The sequence below is a fragment of the Schistocerca serialis genome, chromosome 3, assembly GCF_023864345.2.
Source record: "Schistocerca serialis cubense isolate TAMUIC-IGC-003099 chromosome 3, iqSchSeri2.2, whole genome shotgun sequence".
NCBI lineage: Eukaryota > Metazoa > Arthropoda > Insecta > Orthoptera > Acrididae > Schistocerca > Schistocerca serialis.
The window spans coordinates 165,928,297-165,953,579 of NC_064640.1; the positions used below are offsets into that span (position 1 = coordinate 165,928,297).

At 39.2% G+C, this 25,283-nt stretch overlaps 1 protein-coding gene across 1 annotated transcript in view; it reads right to left on the minus strand.

Annotated features, from left to right (window-relative positions):
* Positions 1–25,283, minus strand: part of LOC126469882 (E3 ubiquitin-protein ligase HERC2) — an 846,528-nt gene that overhangs the window by 778,221 nt on the left and 43,024 nt on the right. The window contains exons 5-6 of the mRNA XM_050097213.1: positions 23,872–24,085; positions 21,800–21,900 (exon numbers count right to left, since the gene is read on the minus strand). Of these exons, the coding sequence (XP_049953170.1) occupies positions 21,800–21,900; positions 23,872–24,085 (315 nt within the window). The remainder of the gene's footprint in view (positions 1–21,799; positions 21,901–23,871; positions 24,086–25,283) is intronic.

Sequence of the window (25,283 nt, forward strand, 5' to 3'; positions counted from 1 at the left end):
GTACTGTGCCATGCCCCTGCTTATGTCACCATGATATCAGCTGGGCAGCGCCTCCTGACATGCCATTAACACTGAGCTACCACCTGACCATGGCTCTTTGAACTCACCGTCCACACAGAGTGCATTCAATTCAGGCTGTTTTGTGCATACAAATATTGATAAAATAAATGTTTTTCATAAATTTTTAAGATTAGCTGTTTCTCACTAATCACATCTCCTTACTCTAGTACATACAGTAACTTTTACTTGATATTTGGTCCTTTAACCACTCTCTATTTGTTTACAAAAGAGGTGCTGCTTCTGGCATTTGGTTTCATTCTTGACATAGCTAGATAGTTTCTCCTTTACTACAGCAACACTTTTTAATATTGACCATGTTATATTCATCTTTTAACAACTGGTACGCAGAAATTTCCAGTTCTACTGTATTATGGTGGCATACACTATTCATTACACATTGATTTTCAAAATTTTCATAATACAACATCTTTATCTTGTGATTAATACTAAATGATTTCTTATCATTTTTCACTAAGCATATATTGTCCAAAAACACTTTCTGGTACTTCAAAAACAAACACTTTCACCCTCCTTTTATAGCTTCGTAAATTACTTTTGATATGTCAATAATATTGTTTGCCTTCTTATCACTCTTTGCTACCTTCATGCTATTTGAAAACACTTCCAGGTACTCCAAAATCAAATTCTTCACCCCCCCCCCCCACCCCCCCCCCCCCACCTTTTACAACTTTGTTGCTCATTATAATGTCTGTTACTTTAGCTCTTATTTTTGTTCCTTTCTGTGAGGTAATTTCATCTGTATTGGATTCCTGTTACAAACATTCAGTACTTATCTTCATGTAACATCGATTTTGCACTTGTTTTCAAGGACTAGTAATATTTGCATACTTCACCTAATTCTTCATAACATTTACCTTCATGGTCATACTGTCCTCCTCAAAACTTATGTCAGCATGATGTACCATCAGATCATTTCCTACAATAAAACTGATACATCAGTCTGATACCACCATGTTGATAATTCTCAGTATTTTTCTTTATTCCTCATTTTTACTACTACTTGATTCTTTATTATTTTCATATTACTTCTCAAGGCTTCTAAGACCTCAAATCTCTGCAATGGTACAACTGGTACCTTCTCTATGCTTATTACTTGATCATAAGGTCCCCCCATTACAATGGTTCCTAATCTGCTACCGATTCGAGTGATCGCTATGGTTTCAATACCTGCAACTTTGACACTCACAATTATCTGATAATTGTTTTTACTTGCTTTTCTTATCTCTTTCCTCCTATTCACATTTTCTCTGACATTATCATTATACTGTCTACTAATAGTGAAATTTTGAACTCCCATCAAGGTTCTCTTGGTCAAAATTGTTATATTGTCTCTTATCATATAAATGTAAATTCTCATCAGAGTTTTCTTTGTCACGAACATTATGTTCCCACCTATTTATTTTCTGGGAAAACCATTGCTATATCTTCCACTCTCATTTATGGGAACATTGTTTACTTTGTTACTGCTTTTGTTCCAGTTATCCTTTGACTTCGATCTTACACCCTTCCAACTGTTACCCTTAATTGCTCTTCCAGACAAAGCCAAAACTTGACACTGTGGCTTCAGAACATTCTTTTTTTTTTCTTTATATGGTTCTCGATATGGTACATTTTTCTATTAGCAAAAATTTTGTGGAAAGTATCTATTTTCACATAGTGGTCTTCTTTGTCAACATTTCCACTACTATTTTTTACTTTCTACTACTTTTTTTACTTTTTTAATTTCAAATTTAATGTTTTATTTACATTTTCAGCACAAACGTCACTGTCTAAGCTATTATAATCACTGATCTCATGCTGAATGCCATTTACCTTCGCAAATAACTCCTTTAATTTACTCGCAATAAATTTCTTAACAGGATCTTCTTTAACAGATATTGTGGTTTGTATCTGTTCATCTGTGACTAAGTTATAATTTACATCCAATTTTACTCCAGAATCTATTTTAACATTTATTGTTACCTGAATCTGTTCATATAGGACTAATTTATTGTTTATATCCACTCTTTGTTAGTATTGCCCATTTTACGCTAGGTATTCTTAGCACACGCTTGTATACTTTCCTCTATGTGCGCCAACAATTTGATAGTATTCTTAATGAATTCTTCCATTCTCTCACTGAGTGCAATTATTTTTTTCTTAATTATCTTTGCATAATTTTTCCATATTAGTCTTTTGGATACAGTATTCTATATTTCTGTTATCATTCTTGACATCTAATTCATCAATTTTACCACTAATCTACATCTACATCTACATTCATACTCCGCAAACCACCTAACGGTGTGTGGAGGAGGGTACTTTGAGTACCTCTATCTAATAGTTGGTATCATATCCCTTATCCAATTTCTTACTATTTCTTGGTATTTGAGAATTACCTGCATTCTTGGTATCATTTTCTATCTGACTGACTCATTTTACAGTTAGTATCTGTGATATTTTTACTCTGTTCGACCCGAATGGTCTCATTTGTATTCACTCTATTGGTTAAATCATCTATTATAAATTTAGGTTATTCTTTAAAATTGACCAACTGTTCCGCATGTCTTTAGTTTCTTTGTTAGCGTCAGTGATCTCTGTTACTATGTCATTATTTTTAGTGTTAGTATTCATAACAGATTCCTCTACGCTTCCATTTACATCTCAAAATCTTTGCCAATTTTATTTCCCTTAATAGGTGGTACACCAGCATATACCTCTAATTTTTCACTGGAAGCTCACTGCATTTTATACTCATTTTCCTCAATAGTCTCCCCTAGCTTCTCCACAGCTTGAAATATGTTATCATGAGTAATGTTTACACCTTCATCCGCTTTAGTTCCACCGCAATCACTCACAACCCGAGTATTTGCTTCTTCAGTATTATCTGTTAAGCCCATAGTTTCTTGTGTTGTTTCCCCCTCCTCACTTTCCACTTATTCTGACTTATTGGTCTTTCGTACTGCTTTCTTCAAAATTCCTATAAGATACGGATGTCTTTCCAAAGATACTTATCAACATAATTTCAACAAACTCCTCACCAGTAAATTCTATTTTACTGTCAGTATCTCTATTACATGCTTCTATTTTTCCAGTCATATGCTTTACGAACTTGTTAGTACTCTTAACAGATTCTCCTACCTTTCCCATGAGCGCACTTTAATGTTCATCAATATCTTCCCACGGCACAGCAAATTTCATACAGGATTTTACCCATTCATCGAGCTCTTCTTGACCTTTATAGATACATCTACATCTACATCTACATTTATACTCTGCAAGCCACCCAACGGTGTGTGGCAGAGGGCACTTTACGTGCCACTGTCATTACCTCCCTTTTCTGTTCCAGTCCCGTATGGTTCGCGGGAAGAATGACTGTCGGAAAGCCTCCGTGCACACTCGAATCTCTCTAATTTTACATTCGTGATCTCCTCGGGAGGTATAAGTAGGGGGAAGAAATATATTCGATACCTCCTCTCGAAACATGGCGAGCACGCTACACCGCTATGCAGAGCGCCTCTCTTGCAGAGTCTGCCATTTGAGTTTGCTAAACATCTCCGTAACGCTATCACGCTTACCAAATAACCCTGTGACGAAACGCGGCACTCTTCTTTGGATCTTCTCTATCTCCTCCATCAACCCGATCTTGTATGTATCACACACTGATGAGCAATACTCATGTATAGGTCGAATGAGTGTTTTGTAAGCCACCTCCTTTGTTGATGGACTACATTTTCTAAGGACTCTCCCAACGAATCTCAACATGGGACCCGCCTTACCAACAATTCATTTTATATGATCATTCCACATCAAATCGTTCCACACGCATACTCCCAGATATTTTACAGAAGTAACTGCTACCAGTGTTTGTTCCGCTATCATATAATCATACAATAAAGGATCCTTCTTTCTATGTATTCGCAATACATTACATTTGTCTATGTTAAGTGTCAGTTGCCACTCCCTGCACCAAGTGCCTATCCACTGCAGATCTTCCTGCATTTCGCTACAATTTTCTAATGCTGCAACTTCTCTGTATACTACAGCATCATCCGCATGGAACTTCCGACACTATCTACTAGGTCATTTATATATATTGTGAAAAGCATTGGTCCTATAACACTCCCCTGTGGCACGCCAGAGGTTACTTTAACGTCTGTAGACGTCTCTCCATTGATAACAACACGCTGTGTTCTGTTTGCTAAAAACTCTTCAATCCAGCTACACAGGTGGTCTGATATTCCGTAGGCTCTTACTTTGTTTATCAAGCGACACTGCGGAACTGTATCGAATGCCTTCCGGAAGTCAAGGAAAATAGCATCTACCTGGGAGCCTGCATCTAATATTTTCTGGGTCTCATGAACAAATAAAGCGAGTTGGGTCTCACACGATCGCTGTTTCCGGAATCCATGTTGATTCCTACAGAGTAGATTCTGGGTTTCCAAAAACGACACGATACGCGAGCAAAAAACATGTTCTAAAATTCTACAACAGATCGACGTCAGAGATATAGGTCTATAGTTTTGCGCATCTGCTCGATGACCCTTCTTGAAGACTGGGACTACCTGTGCTCTTTTCCAATCATTTGGAACCTTCCGTTCCTCTAGAGACTTGCGGTACACGGCTGTTAGAAGGGGGGCAAGTTCTTTCGCGTACTCTGTGTAGAATCGAATTGGTATCCCGTCAGGTCCAGTGGACTTTCCTCTGTTGAGTGATTCCAGTTGCTTCTCTATTCCTTGGACACTTATTTCGATGTCAGCAATTTTTTCGTTTGTGCAAGGATTTAGAGAAGGAACTGCAGTGCGGTCTTCCTCTGTGAAACAGCTTTGGAAAAAGGTGTTTAGTATTTCAGCTTTACGCGTGTCATCCTCTGTTTCAATGCCATCATCATCCCGGAGTGTCTGGATATGCTGTTTCGAGCCACTTACTGATTTAACGTAAGACCAGAACTTCCTAGGATTTTCTGTCAAGTCGGTACATAGAATTTTACTTTCGAATTCACTTAACACTTCACGCATAGCCCCCCTTACGCTAACTTTGACATCGTTTAGCTTCTGTTTGTCTGAGAGGTTTTGGCTGCGTTTAAACTTGGAGTGAAGCTCTCTTTGCTTTCACAGTAGTTTCCTAACTTTGTTGATGAACCACGGTGAGTTTTTCCCATCCCTCACAGTTTTACTCGGCACATATCTGTCTAAAACGCATTTTACAATTGCCTTGAACTTTATCCATAAACACTCAACATTGTCAGTGTCGGAACATAAATTTTCGTTTTGATCTGTTAGGTAGTCTGAAATCTGCCTTCTATTACTCTTGCTAAACAGATAAACCTTCCTCCCTTTTTTTATATTCCTATTAACTTCCATATTCAGGGGTGCTGCAACGGTCTTCTGATCACTGATTCCATGTTCTGTACTTACAGAGTCGAAAAGTTCGGGTCTGTCTGTTATCAGTAGGTCCAAGATGTTATCTCCACGAGTCGGTTCTCTGTTTAATTGCTCGAGGTAATTTTGGGATAGTGCACTCAGCATAATGTCACTCGATGCTCTGTCCCTACCACCCGTCCTAAACATCTGAGTGTCCCAGACTACGTCTGGTAAATTGAGATCTCCACCTAAGACTATAACATGCTGAGAAAATTTATGTGAAATGTATTCCAAATTTTCTCTCAGTTGTTCTGCCACTAACGCTGCTGAGTCGGGAGGTCGGTAAAAGGAGCCAATTATTAACCTAGCTCAGTTGTTGAGTGTAACCTCCACCCATAATAATTCACAGGAACTATCCACTTCTACTTCACTACAGGATAAACTACTACTAACAGCGACAAACACGCCACCACTGGTTGCATGCAATCTATCCTTTCTAAACACCGTCTGTGCCTTTGTAAAAATTTCGGCAGAATTTATCTCTGGCTTCAGCCAGCTTTCTGTACCTATGACGATTTCAGCTTCGGTGCGTTCTATCAGCGCTTGAAGTTCCGGTACTTTACCAACGCAGCTTCGACAGTTTACAATTTCAATACCGATTGCTGCTTGGTCCCCGCATGTCCTGACTTTGGCCCACACCCTTTGAGGCTGTTGCGCTTTCTGTACTTGCCCGAGGCCATCTAACCTAAAAAACCACCCAGTCCACACCACACAACCCCTGCTACCCGTGTAGCCGCTTGCTGTGTGTAGTGAACTCCTGACCTATCCAGCGGAACCCGAAACCCCACCACCCTATGGCGCAAGTCGAGGAATCTGCAGCCCACACGGTCACAGAACCGTCTCAGCCTCTGATTCAGACCCTCCACTCGGCTCTGTACCAAAGATCCGCAGTCAGTCCTGTCGACGATGCTGCAGATGGTGAGCTCTGCTTTCATCCCGCTAGTGAGACTGGCAGTCTTCACCAAATCAGATAGCCGCCGGAAGCCAGAGAGGATTTCCTCCAATCCATAGCGACACACATCATTGGTGCCGAAATGAGCGACCACCTGCAGATGGGTGCACCCAGTACCCTTCATGGCATCCGGAAGGACCCTTTCCACATCTAGAATGACTCCCCCTGGTATGCACACGGAGTGCACATTGGTTTTCTTCCCCTCTCTTGCTGCCATATCCCTAAGGGGCCCCATTACGCGCCTGACGTTGGAGCTCCCAACTACCAGTAAGTCCACCCTCTGCGACCGCCCGGATCTTGCAGACTGAGGGGCAACATCTGGAACAGGACAAGCAGCCATGTCCGGCCGATAATCAGTATCAGCCTGAGACAGAGCCTGAAACCGGTTCGTCAGACAAACTAGAGAGGCCTTCCATTCAGCCCTCCAGAATGTCTTTCGCCCCCTGCCACACCTCGAGACGACCTCCCACTCTACCACAGGTGAGGGATCAGCCTCAATGTGGGCAGTATCCTGGGCAGCCACAGTCATAGTCCGATTGGAGGATGCGTGGGATGAGCTGGCTGTACCCGACAAACCCCCATCCGGACCCCCACAGTGATGCCCATTGGCAACAGCCTCAAGCTGTGTGACCGAAGCCAACACTGCCTGAAGCTGGGAGCGAAGGGATGCCAACTCAGCCTGCATCCGAACACAGCAGTTGCCGTCCCTATCCATGCTAAAAACTGTTATGCAAGGAACGTCTGAACTAATCTACAGAGAGCACAAACAATTCGACACGAAATTTAAATGGTTATTAAAATACAAGATTGCCTAGTAAATGCAGTAATGCTGCTACTTGCGCACTGCTGACACACTGCTCGGCGGCGGAAGGAGACTACATGATTTTACACTATTCAGGTACTAAAACACGATGCTACAACTCTCAAATACTATAATACGCCCAAAATTTATGAATTAAACAATGCAAGTACCAAAAACACGCAAAGAAATTAAGAATTAAACTATATAACAAATAAGTGAGCTAAGAGTATACGACTTGCTGCTGGCAGCTGCTTATCCAACGGCGGCAGGGAGCACACTGATAAGGTCCCACATTTCTGTAAGATTCCTATCGACTTTGCATAATGCTTCAGAATTAGCCTCCTTGATACACTGATACATGCTACTGTTAGTATCCCATACATATTCTTCTAACTCGTCAGTTTTATTACTAATACCCTGTATCATAAACCCCACTAATTCTCTCTTTGCTTCATCAAAGGCATTCAACACTGGGCACATTTTCCACTGTTCTAGTTGCACACCCTGCTCTTCCATTTTCCCTAAATTACTCATCTTGTCTGTCATTGTTTATTCTAACCTTTCTCAAGACTAACATACACTACAATATCTAATTATGAATACTGATACGAACTATTACAGCTCACATGATCCTCAACTTACTATATGTAAGTTTTTGTGCTCTCCAGATGACATAGCTGGTTGAAGCTATGAGCTGATGCCATGTCTGTGCACTGAACTCTGGACTCGGTGTATGCACCCCCAACACACCCCATAAACTACTGCCACAGTCAACTGCATTCCATGCACTACCTGCATGCAGTGGGGCATCCACTGGATATGTGACTGTCCTTGCCATGTCTGTTGTCACTGTCTTCTTTCTTCTTCCTTGTAATGTCTTCCTGACAGTTGTTCATTATGTTTTGCTTGTGAAATATTTGTATTCATTGAACATGATTTAAACTTTGGAACAAACTTTTTTAACTACACGATGTGCACAGTTTTAACTCAATGTTACTACCCACAAGCCACAGATTTCAGTCACTTTTAATACCCAGGTCCCTTCATTTCTCTTTCCAACACACTTGATGTCTAATTGCAACTCCTACTCTCAACACAGATTTTTCAGCAAAATAGTTCTTGCTGACAAAAGGGATTCCATGTGCAAGGTCTGCCATATGCATCCTGTATCCTCAACAAAGGTTCTTAAAATGTTTCCCCGTAAGGCGATGCCATAAGCAAGATCTCATGACACACATACACACATAGTACCTTCCCGCTCAGGCTTGCATAAGTTAAGTTAATCCTTCCTTGGATGACCTTAGCGAATCATCACTTAGGTTTTCCTCCAACCTGTTCTCCATAGATCACTTGCTGACATTGTCCCTCAAAGCAGCTCCTGTAACACACCGATTTCTTTAGAAATTGCAAGCAGGCAACCTGTCATTGTATATAGAAGTGGGGGTAGCCAATTTACTTGAAATATGTCCCAGCATGCCATTATGGTGCATTTATTAGCAAAAGCTGTAAATAAGATTCCACTGAAGTAACTGAAACAATTTATCATGAAAATTTACTAAAAATTGAGAGCACGATTAAGACGACCAGTACAGAGAGCAGACTCATTAAATCTAATTGCCACATATCAGAGAACATGCTCTCAGTACTTCCGATCGCTGACTGACGAAATTGGCATGCAGCCAAAATCTCATATATACTTTGTGAAGGTTTATATCTATTTGTAAATGGTCATTAACTTAACAATATTCATTTGTTTACTATTTCCACTGGTTTACTGCATAGCCGTATTGCCGTATTACAGTTCTGATAACAAGACGGCTCCATCTAGTGTTTGCTGTGCCAAAAGTGGACTTCGGTAACAAATATTTTATAAAGAAAATTCTGAGTTTTGCAGCCAAATATATGTGATTTCCCTGGGCATAGACTGCCAAAGAAGTTCCTTTCTCATGGCTTGTGTACCTCTCCTCACATTGATGGCTCACTTCTGCATCATATGGTCCCTCCTTTGTCAATGGCTATGTGAGAAACAGCTTGCAAACCAATACTGATGTATTCTGCAGAGCCGCTTAGGGGAGGAAACTACTTCTACTAGCTGCAGCATCCCAATGAAATGTAAAATTTAGAAAATAAAGTGCTGTCCAAAATAAGAGGAAACTCACAATGTACTGTTGAATGGAATGCACAATCTACGGAGCACAGACTATGAATAAGAGCAAACCGAAAAAAGAATAAAGTAATGAGGAGTAGTAGAAATGAGATTTGCAATAAACTTATCATCAGTGAAGGAATTCTGTAACCTGGGAAGATAAAACTTATGCAAGGAGAATATAAAAAGCAAACTATCACACACAAAGAGAATGTTTGTTGCAAAACGAAATCGATTAGTATCAAACACGTTCTGAGAATGTGCGTTTGGAGCACAGTACTGCATCAAAGCGAATCAGGGACTGTAGAAAAACTGGAAAAGAAGAGAATTTAAGCATTTGATATGTGGCGCTATAGATGCATGTTGCAAATTAAGTAGACTGATATTGCGCAGACTGATAAAATAAGGAGCGAGGAGGTTCTCCTCAGAGTCAGTGAGGAAAGGAATATTAGAAAACACTGACAAGAAGATGGGATAGAATGATAGGACATCTGTTAAGACATCAGTGAATAACTTTCATGGTACCAGAGTGAGCTGCAGAACTGCAGAAGAAGACAGACTGAAATAAATCCAGAAAATAATTGAGAACGTAGGTTTCAAGTGCTACTTTGAGATATAAAGGTTGGCACAGAAGAGGAATTCACGACAGGCTGCATCAAACCAGTCAGAAGACTGATGACTCAAAAGAGATAAAGAAGAAAAAGATGCCAGTTTGATACCTAAAGAAATGTTGGGAGAGGGAGGAATATGTAGAGGCAGGTAGACATCTCCAGATACTCATTCATGGAACTGTCTGATAATATACTTCCAAGTAGTATTTGAGATCATGTCAAGGTCAAAGAAAACAAAACTTCCTCCAGCAAAGTCATGTTCTTAATTACAGAACAGTATCTCCTGATCCCAAACAAACAGACAGCAAAGCTGGCTCAATTCATAAGTCCCGATGCAGTAGCAATTGACCGTCTCTTCCAAGGTCTTTCCCATGCAGTCAGTGGGGGTGATATGATCATAAATAATTAGTCACGTACAGTCCTATTGAGATTTGAGTGATACAAAGGTGAAAAACTTAACTTCAAACAAACTGAAATCATATATGCTTGACAACTCCTCCTACTCCACACAAAAATTTCTGGAAAGAAAAAAAAATTACTTGTCCATCATGGGTGAAAACATCTGGATGTGAATATGTCCACCTCTGTGACAGAAAAGGTTAACATTGTGGAAATTAATTCTGCATGGGCACAGTTGTTGCCTCAGTGATCCATCAGCAGGGCTCACTATTGCACTTGTCTCTCTGTATCGACATACTCTAGTGTAAACATCACTCTGGACATGGGTAGTTACAGGCAGTTGTAGTTTTGGTCTTATTAGTGTGTGTTATTGTGCAGCAAATTACTCGCAATGCTGGGTATGTGTCATAGGGTCATATCTACTTGCGAAAATATCTTAATTGTTATGTTTGCTGTTACAGTGATGTTTGTAATGTCATGTATACAAACGGTTCAGTACATTTTCCTTTCTCTGCCACATGTTACCAATGAAAAAGATAGTACTCCAAAAGTAATATGGTGGATATGATTTTCTGCTATGGGTTAACAAATGGAAGTAGCCACCGAGCCTGTGCCATTTACGTGGAAAAATAGCCACATTGCAGACTACTGTCTGATAAACTATTCAGCCAACTTTTTCAGTGTCTTAAAAACATGGGTTCTCTAGAACCCCACAAGATGAACAGTGTAGGGCCTCGAATAGTGTGCATGCCTCAGATGGAGGAGCATGTGCTAAATTTACTGGATGAAGGATCTGGAACCAGAATGGGGCAACTGGCAGCAACAGAAGATGTGAGTCATCCTCTTGTCTGGGCAGTATTACATGAGCAGTTGCTGTATCCATACCATCTTCAGCATGTCCAGGCACTTAGGCCAGAAGACCACCACAGCGAGCTGCAGTTCGGTCAGTGGCTCTTGCAGAAGTATGCTGCTTACGTGGTCAGGTGATTCGGTGTCACTTGTGTCACACGTCTGTACGTGAGATTTCCACACTCCTAAACATCCCTAGGTCCACTATTTCTGATGTGATAGTGATGTGGAAACATGAAGGGACACGTACAGCACCAAAGCATAGAGGCCGACCTCATCTGTTGACTGATAGAGACCACCGACAGTTGAAGGGGGTCGTAATGTGTAATAGGCAGACATCTATCCAGACCATCACACAGGAATTCCAAACTGCATCAGGATCCACTGCAAGTGCTATGACAGTTAGGTAGGAGGTGAGAAAACTTGAATTTCATGTCGAGCAGCTGCTCATAAGCCACACATCATGCTGGTAAATGTCAAAAAATGACTCATTTGGTGTAAGGAGGGTGAACATTGGATGATTGAACAGTGGAAAAACATTGTGTGGAGTGACAAATCATGGTACACAATGTGGCGATCTGATGGCAGGGTGTGAGTATGGCGAACGCCCGGTGAACGGCATCTGACAGCATGTGTAGTGCCAACAGTAATATTCGGAGGCGATGGTGTTCTGGTGTGGTCGTGTTTTTCATGGAGGGGGCTTGCATCCCTTCTTTTTCATGGCACTATCACAGCACAGGCCTACATTGATGTTTTAAGCACCTTCTTGCATTCCACTGTTGAAGAGCAATTTGGGGATGGTGATTACGTCTTTCAACATGATCGAGCACATGTTCATAATCCACGGCCTGTGGCAGAGTGGTTACACGATAATAACATCCCTGTAATGGACTGGCCTGCACAAAGTCCTGACCTGGATCCTATAGAACACCTTTGGGATATTTTGGAACACCGAATGTATGCCAGGCCTCACCGACTGACAGCGATACCTCTCCTCAGTGCAGCAATCCATGAAGAATGGGCTGCCATTTCACCAAGAAATCTTCCAGCGCCTTACTGAACATATGCCTGTGAGAGAGGAAACTGTCATCAAGGCGAAGGGTGGGCCAACACCACTCTGAATTCCAGCATTACCGATGGAGGGTGCCACATACCTGGAAGTGATTTTCGACCAGGTGTTCAGATACTTTTGATCACATAGTGTATAATGTCAACCTCATCTGCATTGAAATCACAAGCTGTAGCTTTTTGCAGTTATAACCCTGTCTTTTATTACCAACAACATACTCCAAAACAAGCTGCTGCTGCATCATGTTAGAAGTTAAGATCATAAATTTTTTAACTCAGGTGTTTAGAAGATTTTGTTTTAATGATTGCAATAGATATAACATAGGACAAACAGGTTGTAATTTTCTTACCCGCTTCAAAGAGCACACAACTGGCATAGCCTGTACTAAACCTGTGTTCCAGCAGCATCTCATATACACTGAGGAGACAAGTCATGGGATAGGAGATATGCACATATACAGATGGTGGTAGTATTGTGTACAGAAGGTACAAAATAAAAGGGCAGTGCATTCGCGGAGCTGTCATTAGTACCCAGGTGATTCATCTCAAAAGGTTTCTGACACGATTTTGGCTACATGATGAGAATTAACAGACTTTTAATGTGGAACAGTACTTGGAGCTACATGTATGGGACATTTCATTTCGGAAATCATTAGGGAATTCAATATTCTGAGATTCACAGGATCAAGAGTGTACCAAGACTACCAAATTTTAGGCGTTACCTTTCACCACAGACAACACAGTGGACAACAGCCTTCACTTAACGACAGAAAGCAGTGATGTTTGCATAGAGCTGTCATCAGTGTTAACAGACAAGTAGCACTGCATGAAATAATTCCAGAAATCAATGTGGGACGTACAAAAAATGTATCCTTTATGACAGTGGGGTGAAATTTGGCATTAATGGGCTTTGACATCAGATGACCAATGTGAGTGACTTTGCTAGTGTGACATCACCTTCACTGCCTCTCCTGGGCTCATCGTCATATTGGTTTTATCCGAGATGACTGGTAAACTGTAGCCCAGTCAGACGAGTCCCAATTTCAGTTAGTAAGAGCTGATGGGGGGGGGGGGGGGGGGGGGGGGGGTTTCTAGTGTGGCAGAGACCCCACAAAGCCATGGACAAAGGCTGTCAACAAGGCACTGTGCAACCTGTTGGTGGCTCCATAAATGGAGTGAGCCATGTTTACATGGAATGGACTGGATAGACTGGTCCAAGTGAACTTATCTTTGATTGATAATGGTTTTGCTTGGCTACTTGGAAACCATTCATAGTCATTCAAAGATGGAATTTTTATTGATGATAATGTGCCATGTCACCAGGCCACAACTGTTAATGAGTGATTTGAAAAACATTCTGGACAATTCAAGCAAATGATTTGGCCACCCAGATCATCTGACATGAATCACATCAAAGCTTTATGGGACATAATCAAGAGGTCAGCTTGTGCACAAAATCCTGCACTGCCAACACTTTCGCAATTACGGGCAACTACAGAGGCAGCGTGGCTCAATACTTCTGCAGGGGTGTACCAACAAACTGTTGCTCCATGCCACATTGAGTTGCTTCACTACATCAGACAAAAGGAAATATGACATAATACTAGGAGGCATCTCATGACTTTTGTCACCTCAGTGCACAATAAACATTCCAGATGGCTTATCAAGGGGAATCTAAAAATCCTACATATTGCCCAAAATGGGCTATTATTAAATGCCATCGAAGAGATCAAAATCTATACCCTTTATAAAAGACAGCCATCTACCCTACTGAATGATAAATTGGACTTTATAGGGTCACTTTTCTTTGATCTTTTTGATGATCTGCTGCAATGCACGTCTGCCCATTTGCTGTTTCAAATTATCTGTAATCTATATCCTCCCCTTATTTTCTGTTCCCATTTTTACATGACTAATTAAGATGGTAATTATGATACTGTTTCTATCACGAAATTAGGTCATATGCCCATCAGTGTACATATGGTGTTTTTCAACTAACTAAAAGTTTAACCATTCTGGCATGTGTGCAGACATTATTTTGTCACTCATACTGTTCTACTACCGAGTTTTAGGTTTTATACCTGTTGAACTTTGTTTCTGATCATCATTCATCAATCCTTGTTTCCATGGTGACTGACAACAGTGTTCTGCCATTACACCTCTGGCACGCCATATTCCTGTAGGCACTATGCATTGAGAGGTTCCAAGCTACCATCTCCACAGCAACAGCTGGAGTCGCTACACTTATCTTCACTTCAATATTTAACTTTGAACTTCCACACAATGCCGATAGATGGGGGTTTAGCATTCTTATTTCCATTTCTGCAGGTTGTTTACATAAGTTCATAATTATTTTTGCCAATGTAAAATAATTACTACCGTGACCTGCTTACTTCATATATCTTTCATAGATTGAAGTTTCATAGTTTACATATGTTACCATCGTATGTTAAGCTCTACCAGCTCTCAATGATGTCGTGCAGCAGGCAGGGGTGGAGCTTGCTCTTTATAATGTGTAGTGTTTTGACTCTATTTAGCAGTTACCAGTCGTGTCCTCCGACACTTACCAATGCTCCACCGTCATCTCTGCTATCTGATGGTATACAAACTTTTTATTCTATTAAATCTACCTATCCATGTTCATTATGCAAATGAAGTGTGTAATTTTGACGCTTGTTTCCCTCTAAAGAATGTTAATGTTTACTGTTTCAGAGACATGGTATGAAGACGATTTTTGATAAAATCAAAAATGATTACCATCTTACATGTGACTTTTAGTTTTGAATAAATCCTTGTGATCAAGGCTGTTACTATTTTAATTATCTATCAGATTGCTGTCAATTTACAATGTTTTATAAAATGAAATCTTCCTGATGTTCAAACCCATTTCAGTTAGCTTTTTCAATTGTAGCTTTCCTGTTCAGATTATGTGGTCACAAAATGCCAAAAATATTATTCGGCCAAGTTTTACTTGGGCCACACAACACCTTCATGCACTGATTACACATATTTTCTACAAATCATACATCCTTCGCAGAACACAGTGGTGTATCCATCCACTGACACTTGACACAGTGGATTGGTTTGAGGATGCACATCCTCAGCTTAAGGCTGTTATACATTTGAATAATAATAATAATAATAAACTAAAAGTCAGCAAAAATGCAGCTGTAGTCTCAAGTTCACCATTAACTAACTCTTCATAATGAGGCCTATCAAAGAATGATTTTTAAAAATATCCTGAAGCAGTGTTATAAATATGTAATTTAACTCTAATGCTCACTGTTTCAGTACAAAAGGAAACCACAAATGACAGTTGTCAGTTTTTTTATGTGATCAAGTGTTTTGGAATTTTACTGAAATATTTTTTTATAATGAATGCTTCCGCCACTTTTCATGCGCTACATCTGAAACCTACACCTGTTGGTTAAATAGTGTACAATATATTTGTGACTTTGGAAGTAATTTCTTTCCCCATCATTATAAGCAATTTTAGTTAATTTGGTTATATTTATTTTGTCTGTCCACACATTAAATGACACACATGGAATTTGATCATTATTTGTTTCATTCTATCACCATAAAAGTTAATTTTTAGTCGGATTTTACTTCATCATTCAACTTTGGTAAGACAGACTTTAACATGAAATACGGAGAACCTGTGTCTGAGCATGTCGGATATTCACAATTGTCACAGTTTGTAACAGTGATAGAAAAGAACTGCATTGGTACTTAGCTGAAAGAGCACTAAAAATAACAATTTATGTACAAATAAACATGCATCAGCAAACAAATTTTAAGGAAAGTGTTCATATTGCTGTACAAAAAATGAACAGAAAAGGCCATTCCTTTTGATGCATTTAAACATACAAAACATAAGAAATAAATTGCACTTGTTGCAGACTTTCATGAATGAACATAATCCAAATATTCTAAAAATAACAGAACATAGCCCAAAGCAAGAAAAAAATAAGATAATTTAAATTAGATGGCTATTCCCTAGCAAGTAGTTACTGTAGACAGCATCAGAAAGTGGGCAGGGTAGCCCTTTATGTTAATCAACATATTTTTACATGTATAAAAAAACCTTATTTCTGAACAGTACTGCAGAGTAAAGTCACTTGAATTAATTGACACTGTGATACATTACAAACACTTCATAAACAGCACAATGACACACAAAATTGTGGGTGTCTACTGCCTATCACACAGAGAATTAGATCATTTCTTCAACAGCCTCAATAACATAATTGGTCAATACTGGGTGATTGAAATATTGAAGCAAGTTCTTGTAATATTAGTAATTTAAAATTATCAGGTTTATTGAATTCATATATTTCTGTAAATGTGGTAACTTCAGACATCAGAATAACAGATTTAACCTCCAGTAGAATAGACTATGCAATTATTAGCAAATATGCTGAAGATAGTAAGTTCAGTAACATAGAATTTCACTTCCCTGATCATTATTGCCAGCAAATTGATTACCTAAAAGTGGATCCTCCAGAAACTGCAAAAATAATTCAGCAGAAAGGAGGCCTAACTACTACAAACATAACCAGGTTCAAAAATACACTAGCTAGAGAGGACTGGGACAGTGTCTACCTGTTAGAAGGATCAAATAATAAATGTAATGAATTCTATTCAGTTCTGTTGAGGAATTTTAACTCTTGTTGTCCAATTTAAAAAAAAATTAAAATTAAAAAAAGGTCACAGTCAGTGGGGAAGAGAGGGGGGGAAGGGGGGGAACAAACAGTGAAGTACAAATCATCTAGGCTGTACATTTTTGAAGGAAAATATATCAGTGCCAAGCAAAGTTTCAAATTAGAACTCATAAATCTTGGGAAACAAGTGAGGCAATAGCACAGTCAGCAAACACATGCCATGCCTCCTGGAACCTCATTCACAAATACTGTAAAACATGTATGAATACAGAAGGGGAAGCAATAAAAATCAGTCATGAAGATCAACTGATACAAGACCAAAAAACTGTTTGCAACATTCTTAACAAATATTGTCTCTCCCCAACTGGCACCATAACTCCACACACAGATCCACTCAACATCCCAATACACTGCTACATGACTAATAGGATTTAGAATTTGAGTAAGTAAATGAACAAGAGATAAACTAAATAGTTCTGCAGCTAAAAATCAAACCCTCAATTGGTTGGGATGGTCTTTCCACTACAGTAATTAAAGAAATGCACAACTGTTGCAGTTGAACTAATTACATATTTCATCAATTGTAGCTTCAAAAAAGGCATGTTTCCTACAGCATCAAGAAGAAACTCTGCCAGACCAGTACATAAAAAAGTATCAAAGAAGGAAGCATTGAATTACAGATGAGTATCTCTGATTCCTACATTTAGTAACTTTTTGAATCTGATGCTGGCACAGCCTAGCGCCCTTTTCACTAAAAGCAATGGTCCTTGCAGAAACCCAACATGGAATTCAAAAAGACTGCAGCATCACAACAGCTGTAACAGAATTTCTGCACAGAGTCCATAGGTGACTAGATGAAGGAAAGTGTACTGTAGGCATATTTTTAGGTCTCACAAAGGCCTCTGACCTGGTTAACCATGCATTAATCTTGCAGAAACTGAGAGCAGGCAATATCACATACACATCTCTTGAACTCCTGTCTACTTACAAATTACCTGTAAACAATGCACAAATACAAATTGTCAAAATCAGGTCCGGAAAATCAACACTCAGTTTATGACAAACAGTTATGCACGGCGTGTTGCAATGGTCAATATCAGAAACAATTCATTTTCTTCTGTATGTACATGATAGTACGCATCCTCCAAACTCTCATGTAATTACTTATGCTGATGACACCACTCTGATGTTTCATGATGAGAATGAGGAGCTAACATATTTTTCAACATTTAGGATACCTAAGGTAACTAAATATTTTTGTAACCAAGGCCTAAAAGTAAATACCACAAAATCACAGTTATTGGAGTTGAAAAGCAAGCAACTCACACTATTGATGTCTACTAGTGGAATTTCCTATACAGACAATAAAGGCTGTAAATCCCTTGATCCGTACTTGGATGGCAATCTTCAGTGGGAAAATCACGTTAATTATGTATGCATGAAAACAAGCAGTACATTATACTTGTTTATCCAGCTATCCAAAATTGTATGTAATAAAACAATAAAAACAGTGTAGTAGGGGATAATAATTTTTCCATTTACAAGTTATGGAATAGAGCTGTGGGGGTGTGCCACTGATGTGCATTTGCACAGAATACTGCTGCTACAAAAGACGAGCTGTTAAAGCTGCTGCATGGTCTGGGGTACACGAAAATCTGTTGTGATGCCCTAATCAAAAATAAATCTCTCACTGTACACTCGCCATGTCATTGTGTGTGTGTGTGTGTGTGTGTGTGTGTGTGTGTGTGTGTGTGTGTGTGTGTGTGTCCATACACAAGGTGAATCACCTAACACTTGCAACACAACATTTCAGAAATGGAAAGTACTATTGATGTGCAGCTCTCACAGAATGGATTCGTAGTCAGGGGCTCATATTGTTAGCCAATTAACAGATTGAAATAATACTTAGAAAGTGTACTTTCTGTGCAAATGTACACTTTTTAAATGGAACAATGCCTATTGACATTAACAAACTGATAGTAGGGGAAAATTAGATTGTCAGTAGTCTTTGTTGCAGGATTGTAGTGCGAGCCATTTACGAGATACTGTATGTTGAAAAGTTCCCTCACTGAGACTTGTGGTAGCACACACTAAAAAACAACACAAGTGTATATACTAGTTGTGTGGATAGTGACCAGTCAAAGACAACTGACGATCACAGGGTGTGTTCAAAATGACCACTGGCAATACAAGCTTCCACTCTGGTATGGGACGAATGCTGCACGTGTTAGCATTTCAGGGGAGATATCCAACCAGGTTGCAGCAATACGTCATTGCAGATCATCAGGTGTAGTTGGTATGTCCTTATAGACTGCGTTTTTGAGCTTTCCCCACAGACAAAAGTGAAAAGACATCAAATCCGGGGAATGGGGCAGCGAAGGTACAGGTCCTTCGTGCACTATGGGCTGGACAGCCATCATGTTGACACCTCCTAGTCAGCAGAGGAATGCTTTCTAGCACCCATGGAAGATGGTCTGTTAGAAGACTGTGATACTTGTGTGCATTCTGTGTTCCATCTATGAAAAATGAGCCTACAAGCTGATGCTTCACTACTCCACACCACACGTTTACACTCCACAGATGCTGACGTTCCACCTGACGAAGCCAATGGGGATTGTCAACATACCAATTGTGCATATGTTGGCAGTTTACCTGGCCATGACAGGCAAATGTGGCTTCATCACTAAGCAAGATAAATGACACGTCTGGTGTATCCTGTCTTAGCCCACCCAGTTAGCCGTGAGGCCCAACGCACTGCTTTCCTGGCGGGAAGGCGTGCTGGACACTGGCACGAATCCGCCTGCTAGATCAGTGTTGAGGTCTGGTGTGCCGGCCAGTCTGTGGATGGTTTCTAAGGCGGTTTTCCATCTGCCTTGGCGAATGCGGGCCAGTTCCCCTTATTCCGCCTCAGTTACACTATGTTGGCGATTGCTGCACAAACACTGTCTTCACGTACGCATATACCATAATTACTCTACCACGCAAACATTTGGGGTTACACTTGTCTAGTGTGAGATGTTCCCAGGGAGGGGGGTGGGGGTGGGGGGTGGAGGGTGTCCACTGGGGGCTGAACCGCACAATAACCCTGGGTTTGGTGTGAGGTGGCAGTGGGGTGAGTGGACTGCTGTAGCCTGTTGTGGGGTTGTGAACCACTGAAGGCTGCGGCAGGGACGAAGCATCTCCATCGTTTCTAGGTCCCCAGTTCAATACAATACAATAAATCCTGTCTTGAGCCCATGCACAGAAGTTAACACAATTGTCACAATAGTTTCCACACAGCTCTTGATGGAGATAGATATGATAGGGGTGGAACCTATGTCGACGGAGGATGCGTAGGGCACCTTCCTGATGCATGCCACCTCCTTGTGTGATTGTGTGCGAACTAATGTGTGGGTCATGTGCAACAGCAGCAAGAACATTAATTTTCCCCTCTTCTGTTGTCACTCATTTACTTCTGTTACATTGCCTAAGCATTACACTACCACTTTCAAGTAAATGGTTGCAGTGGTTGATAAATAATTGCTAAGATGGTTGATGTCTATTGAGATATCTTGACACATACACCGTACAAGAATGAACTGTGTTCTTCCTACATTCTCCATACACCATGAGCATGTCAGCTTTTTCTGCACTGGCAAATCCCACTGACCACTCATTACCTAATGATTGGACTGTCACACACTAACTGACTAGCAAGTCACAGTGCACTCAAGGATCACACAAGCATACACAGGTTGAATGGCACAGACATGTGTCGGTGTGGAAACTTTTCAAAGTAAGATATCTCTTAAATGGCTTGCACAAGAATCCTGCAACAAACACCAATGACATTCTAATTTACCCTACTTTTACTTTGTTAATGTTAACAGGCATTGTTCCATTTTAAAAAAAAGTGTACATCTGAACAAAAATACTCTTTCTAAGTATTATTACACTAATCTAACAATATGGGCCCCTGATTACCAATGCACTCTGTGAAAACCAGACACCAACTGCACTTTCCATTTCCTATTTCCACAATATTTGCAGTGCAAGTTTTGGGTGATTCATCCTGTATATCGTAGCATTTGGGTGCATGACCAGGGTGTGTCATCGCCACTCCCCCCCCCAAAAAAAAGAAAATTAATTAAAAAACACCTTGGGGAAAGGTTCTTTACACCAGAACAATGCCTAGTAAACAAGGGCTCTGAAGTCCATACCTTAAGAAATATGAGCACTTATTCATCTTTGAAACTACAAAACTGATCTCTTCTACTGCAAGCTCTTCACTTTTCATATTTTGGGAAGTGGTAGCATGGTGCGAAACAAGAAAAAATTCTAGTAAAAACTGGCTCTAAAATGCATACCTTAAGAGCTATGAGCACTTATTCAGTAGAAAAGTATAAGGTATAAGGAACCTGTACCTACAATTTGTTGATGTTTTTTAGATCAGTGACTCAATAGGAGCATATACTGGGGATCCATTTAAAATAAAATTAAAAACTTTTCTTGTAAATAAATGCGTGTTTTCACTAAAAGCAATCTAAGCTGTATATATTATGTATTAAACTTTGTAGTTAATTATGTTATGTACTGAATCTTTGTACACAAGCATGATATGTACTATACCTTTCTAACAATATAATGTTTGCAAAAGCCATCATTTGATAGCTACATATAAAAAGAAATAAAAATAAATAAATAAATAAATGTATGACATTATTTTGAATACTTTAAAAGGAAGTATTTATATTTTCCACACTTGACCATTTTGAAGTAATAAAATAGTTACCACACTAGACCCAATAACTATTGGCATCAATACCTAGACATTTTCTTTTCATACCTGATCTCCATGCTCTTCTTAGAAATGCAAAAGAAAAGTTAAGTGCAGCTCTGGAACCAACCCTTGCCAAGCTTATAGTTGCCTTTTCTCCAGTCCTGGAACTGAATATAGTGGGGGAAAAAATGTTAGAATGTTGAAGACTACTGTACACTACTGTCTTAAACATATCACTAACCACTGATCATTAACAAAATAATCAAAACTGAATCAACAGGCATTGCACTTGACTACCTTACCCAGTGACCAAACCTCTGCCATCACATTTCTTTTTTAATCATTCTCTCTGTGACAGCATCACAGTCTCTAATTCTGTCTCTGCTGATACATATGGAGACAAACTAATGTAAAAATGAAATAGTTTGTACAAAGAGTTTTGTACTTTCACAACTTTAGGTTGGAGTCATTGGGATGAGTTGAGAATGGATGACAAATAAAAACTGTTTCATTTACAAACTCAGTATTGCATGTAATGATAGCATCTCCACATGAAGTTTCCACATTAGTTGAACAACGCACAGTGATCCAATTTTTGCTTTCTGTAGGTGAAAAGTTGACTAAAATCTTTTCTCGGAAGATTTTACAGTATGGTGAAAGTTGTATGAACCGTGAAAACTTTTATAAGTGGACAGAACAGTTCAAAAATGGTCGAACCTCAGTAACTGACAAGCAACATCTTGGTCAGCTAGTTGGTGTCAACTCCTTCACTTGAAACCCACACTGAAGACATTATTAATGAAGACCGATGTATTACAGTTGACCATATAACAAAAAAAATTACAGTAAGTGAGGACACAGTTCATAACATTATCAGTAACAAGCTCACGATTATAAAACAAGAACAAGGTAGGTCCCCAAGAGGAAACAATACTCAAAGTGTGTACAGACTTGGAATAACACTATGGAAGGGAAGGTGACCCTTTTCTAAACAAGATTTTAATTTGTTTGGTACATTCAAGGAGACACTAGGTGGAAAAAAGTTAAGAAACAACTAGACTTCTTTGTATCATGTACAAAAAATCTGATTCATATATTAATATTGGTGGAGATTATTTACAGAAGCAGTAAAAGTCTCATTTCGTAATTTTTTATTCTACATCAGTTTGTCTCTTTAATAACTGAATGTCTCTTGTATTTTCATTAGAAAGTGCCCAGCACTATTTCACACAACAATTTGTGTTTAGTGCCACCAGCAAATTCTCCCAGCCAATACTCAGCAAGTTGAGGGTCATTTCTGTGCTACTGATCACTGGCTTTTTAGTGTAGTGTGTACAATTTACAACTATTAGGAAATGAATGATCATTTTACATCTTTAGTGGTAGGATAACTGTGTCTAAGAACCCTGCCACATCATGCCTGTCTCATTAGATACAAACAATAATGCTGCCAATCAAGAGAAATTTGATTTCTTAGCATGTCTGTTAACTTTATGTCTTTACATTCTCATGGTCTGCTGTCACAAACTACTAATACAGTATAAGGAAAAGATAGACTGCTACTCACCACAAAGATGAAATGCTGAGTTGCAGATAGCCACAACGAGAAGACACTTACACGTTAGCTTTCAGCCTAAGCTTTTGTCAGAAAAGGAAGCATACACACAATCATTCACACAAGCAGCCACACCTTATACACACATGATCACCTTCTCTGACAGCTTGTCTGAGCTGTTGGAGTTGGTGGCCATGTATGTATGAGGTGTACTTGCTTGTGTGACTGAATGTTTGTATGTTTCCTTTTCTGATGAAGGCTTAGGCAAAAAGCTAATGTGTAAGTGTCTTTTTGTTGTGCCTGTTTGCAATTCAACATTTCACCTTCACAGTGACTAGCAATCTATCTTTTCCTTACACTGCTGATTTCCCAACCTGGGTTTTCCATCATTTGTCTAATACAAAATACACATGTCAGCCTGAAGATAACTGCACAAAAAATTTACAAAAGAATTTTCATACTGAGCAACTACCAATGTTTACAACCAAAGTAACACATTTTCTAGAAACTAAATTTTATAACTACCCATTTATTTCAAATATATTGAGCATTAAAAAACAAATTCATTATGTGTTCTCATTACCGTACATCCTTTTTCAGTCCATGTGACACTCCTTTGTGTACAGGTCTCATGTTTTCTGATGGACTATGTCTTGTGAGAGCTACAAAGTACCTCTTAGCCACCATTAGCCTTTGTCTTAATCTGACAGCGGAAAGGGTACTGCTGGCAGCCTCGTGACAAAGCCTTTTCTGCTCAAATATTAAGGATTCTAAGCAGCTGTAGAGCTGTTCTGTTTCTAAATAAAAATGATACAAGAAAGACAATTAAAATTTACTTATGATATTAATATGAAGTAAGCAACAAGGGCAAGTATGCCCTCTATTTAAAAAAAAAAAATCAAAGCCAATATATTAGTGGATTGATGACTGATGCAATTACAACTACCAATGGCTTACTTAACAAATATAGCTTAATATACAAAACCATTCACTGGCTTTTTGTCATCATTACTAGATAATGTATAACTCAATTGCAGATTTATTACTTGAGAAAGTCAACAGTAAACAAATGCTGATTAACAATTTGCGCACTGAGAGCACACCAATTTCAAAGTAAATTATGGAGAAAAATTTTGCCTTGTGTAGATTATGGATATAAAAAGATTGGGAAGGTGAGTAATTCAATAACTCTGTAATGACATCTCTATTTAATGCAGTATCTTCTATTAACTAAGGAGACAGAACTATTTATTTCATTTTTATTAGGAAGTAATATATAAACTTCCATGAATTATAGTACAGCAATCCCTATATTTCAGAAGTCAAAATACATTAGCTCCTGAAAACACATGACAACTCAGCAACAAAGAAGTCTTTAAATGATACCTCAATTCGCAATAAGAAGAATGGAAAATAAAATGCGGGCCTTCTTGATTCAGTTACCATCTGTTTATTACAGAGAAGCATTAAAGTTTCTCTAGCTTTCAAAATTAAGCTCTGTATCCACAACACCACAGACACACAGTGATAACAGCAAAAAGCTTCCAATGTTAGATACATTGGGTGATTTAGCTACAGATTGTTTAAAACAACTCTGTGATTTGCAACTGGCAGTAAAAGGGGAGTGTCTTGTGACACACAGCATGTCACACACTACTGTATTCAGAAGTAGACTACTAACCACAAACCAAAACAAAACAGTTTGTTAAAAATGATAATTTCAGCTTCACAGATGGTGACAGTAATAATGATTGTGATGCATACCTCAATATTAGGATTATATTTTTCAAACTTAACAACAAACAGAGATCACATGTTAAGCCAGAAGTAATAAATGTCATGAATCAACAAAATTAATTTTATCAAATTCACATGGTAAAATTTTATAAAATGCAAACAGACGTTGCATTGCCTAGTCAGCCAGTTACAGCACACTGATTATGTCAACACATTAAGAGTTACTGAGGATTGCTTTATGTATAACACTTTCATATA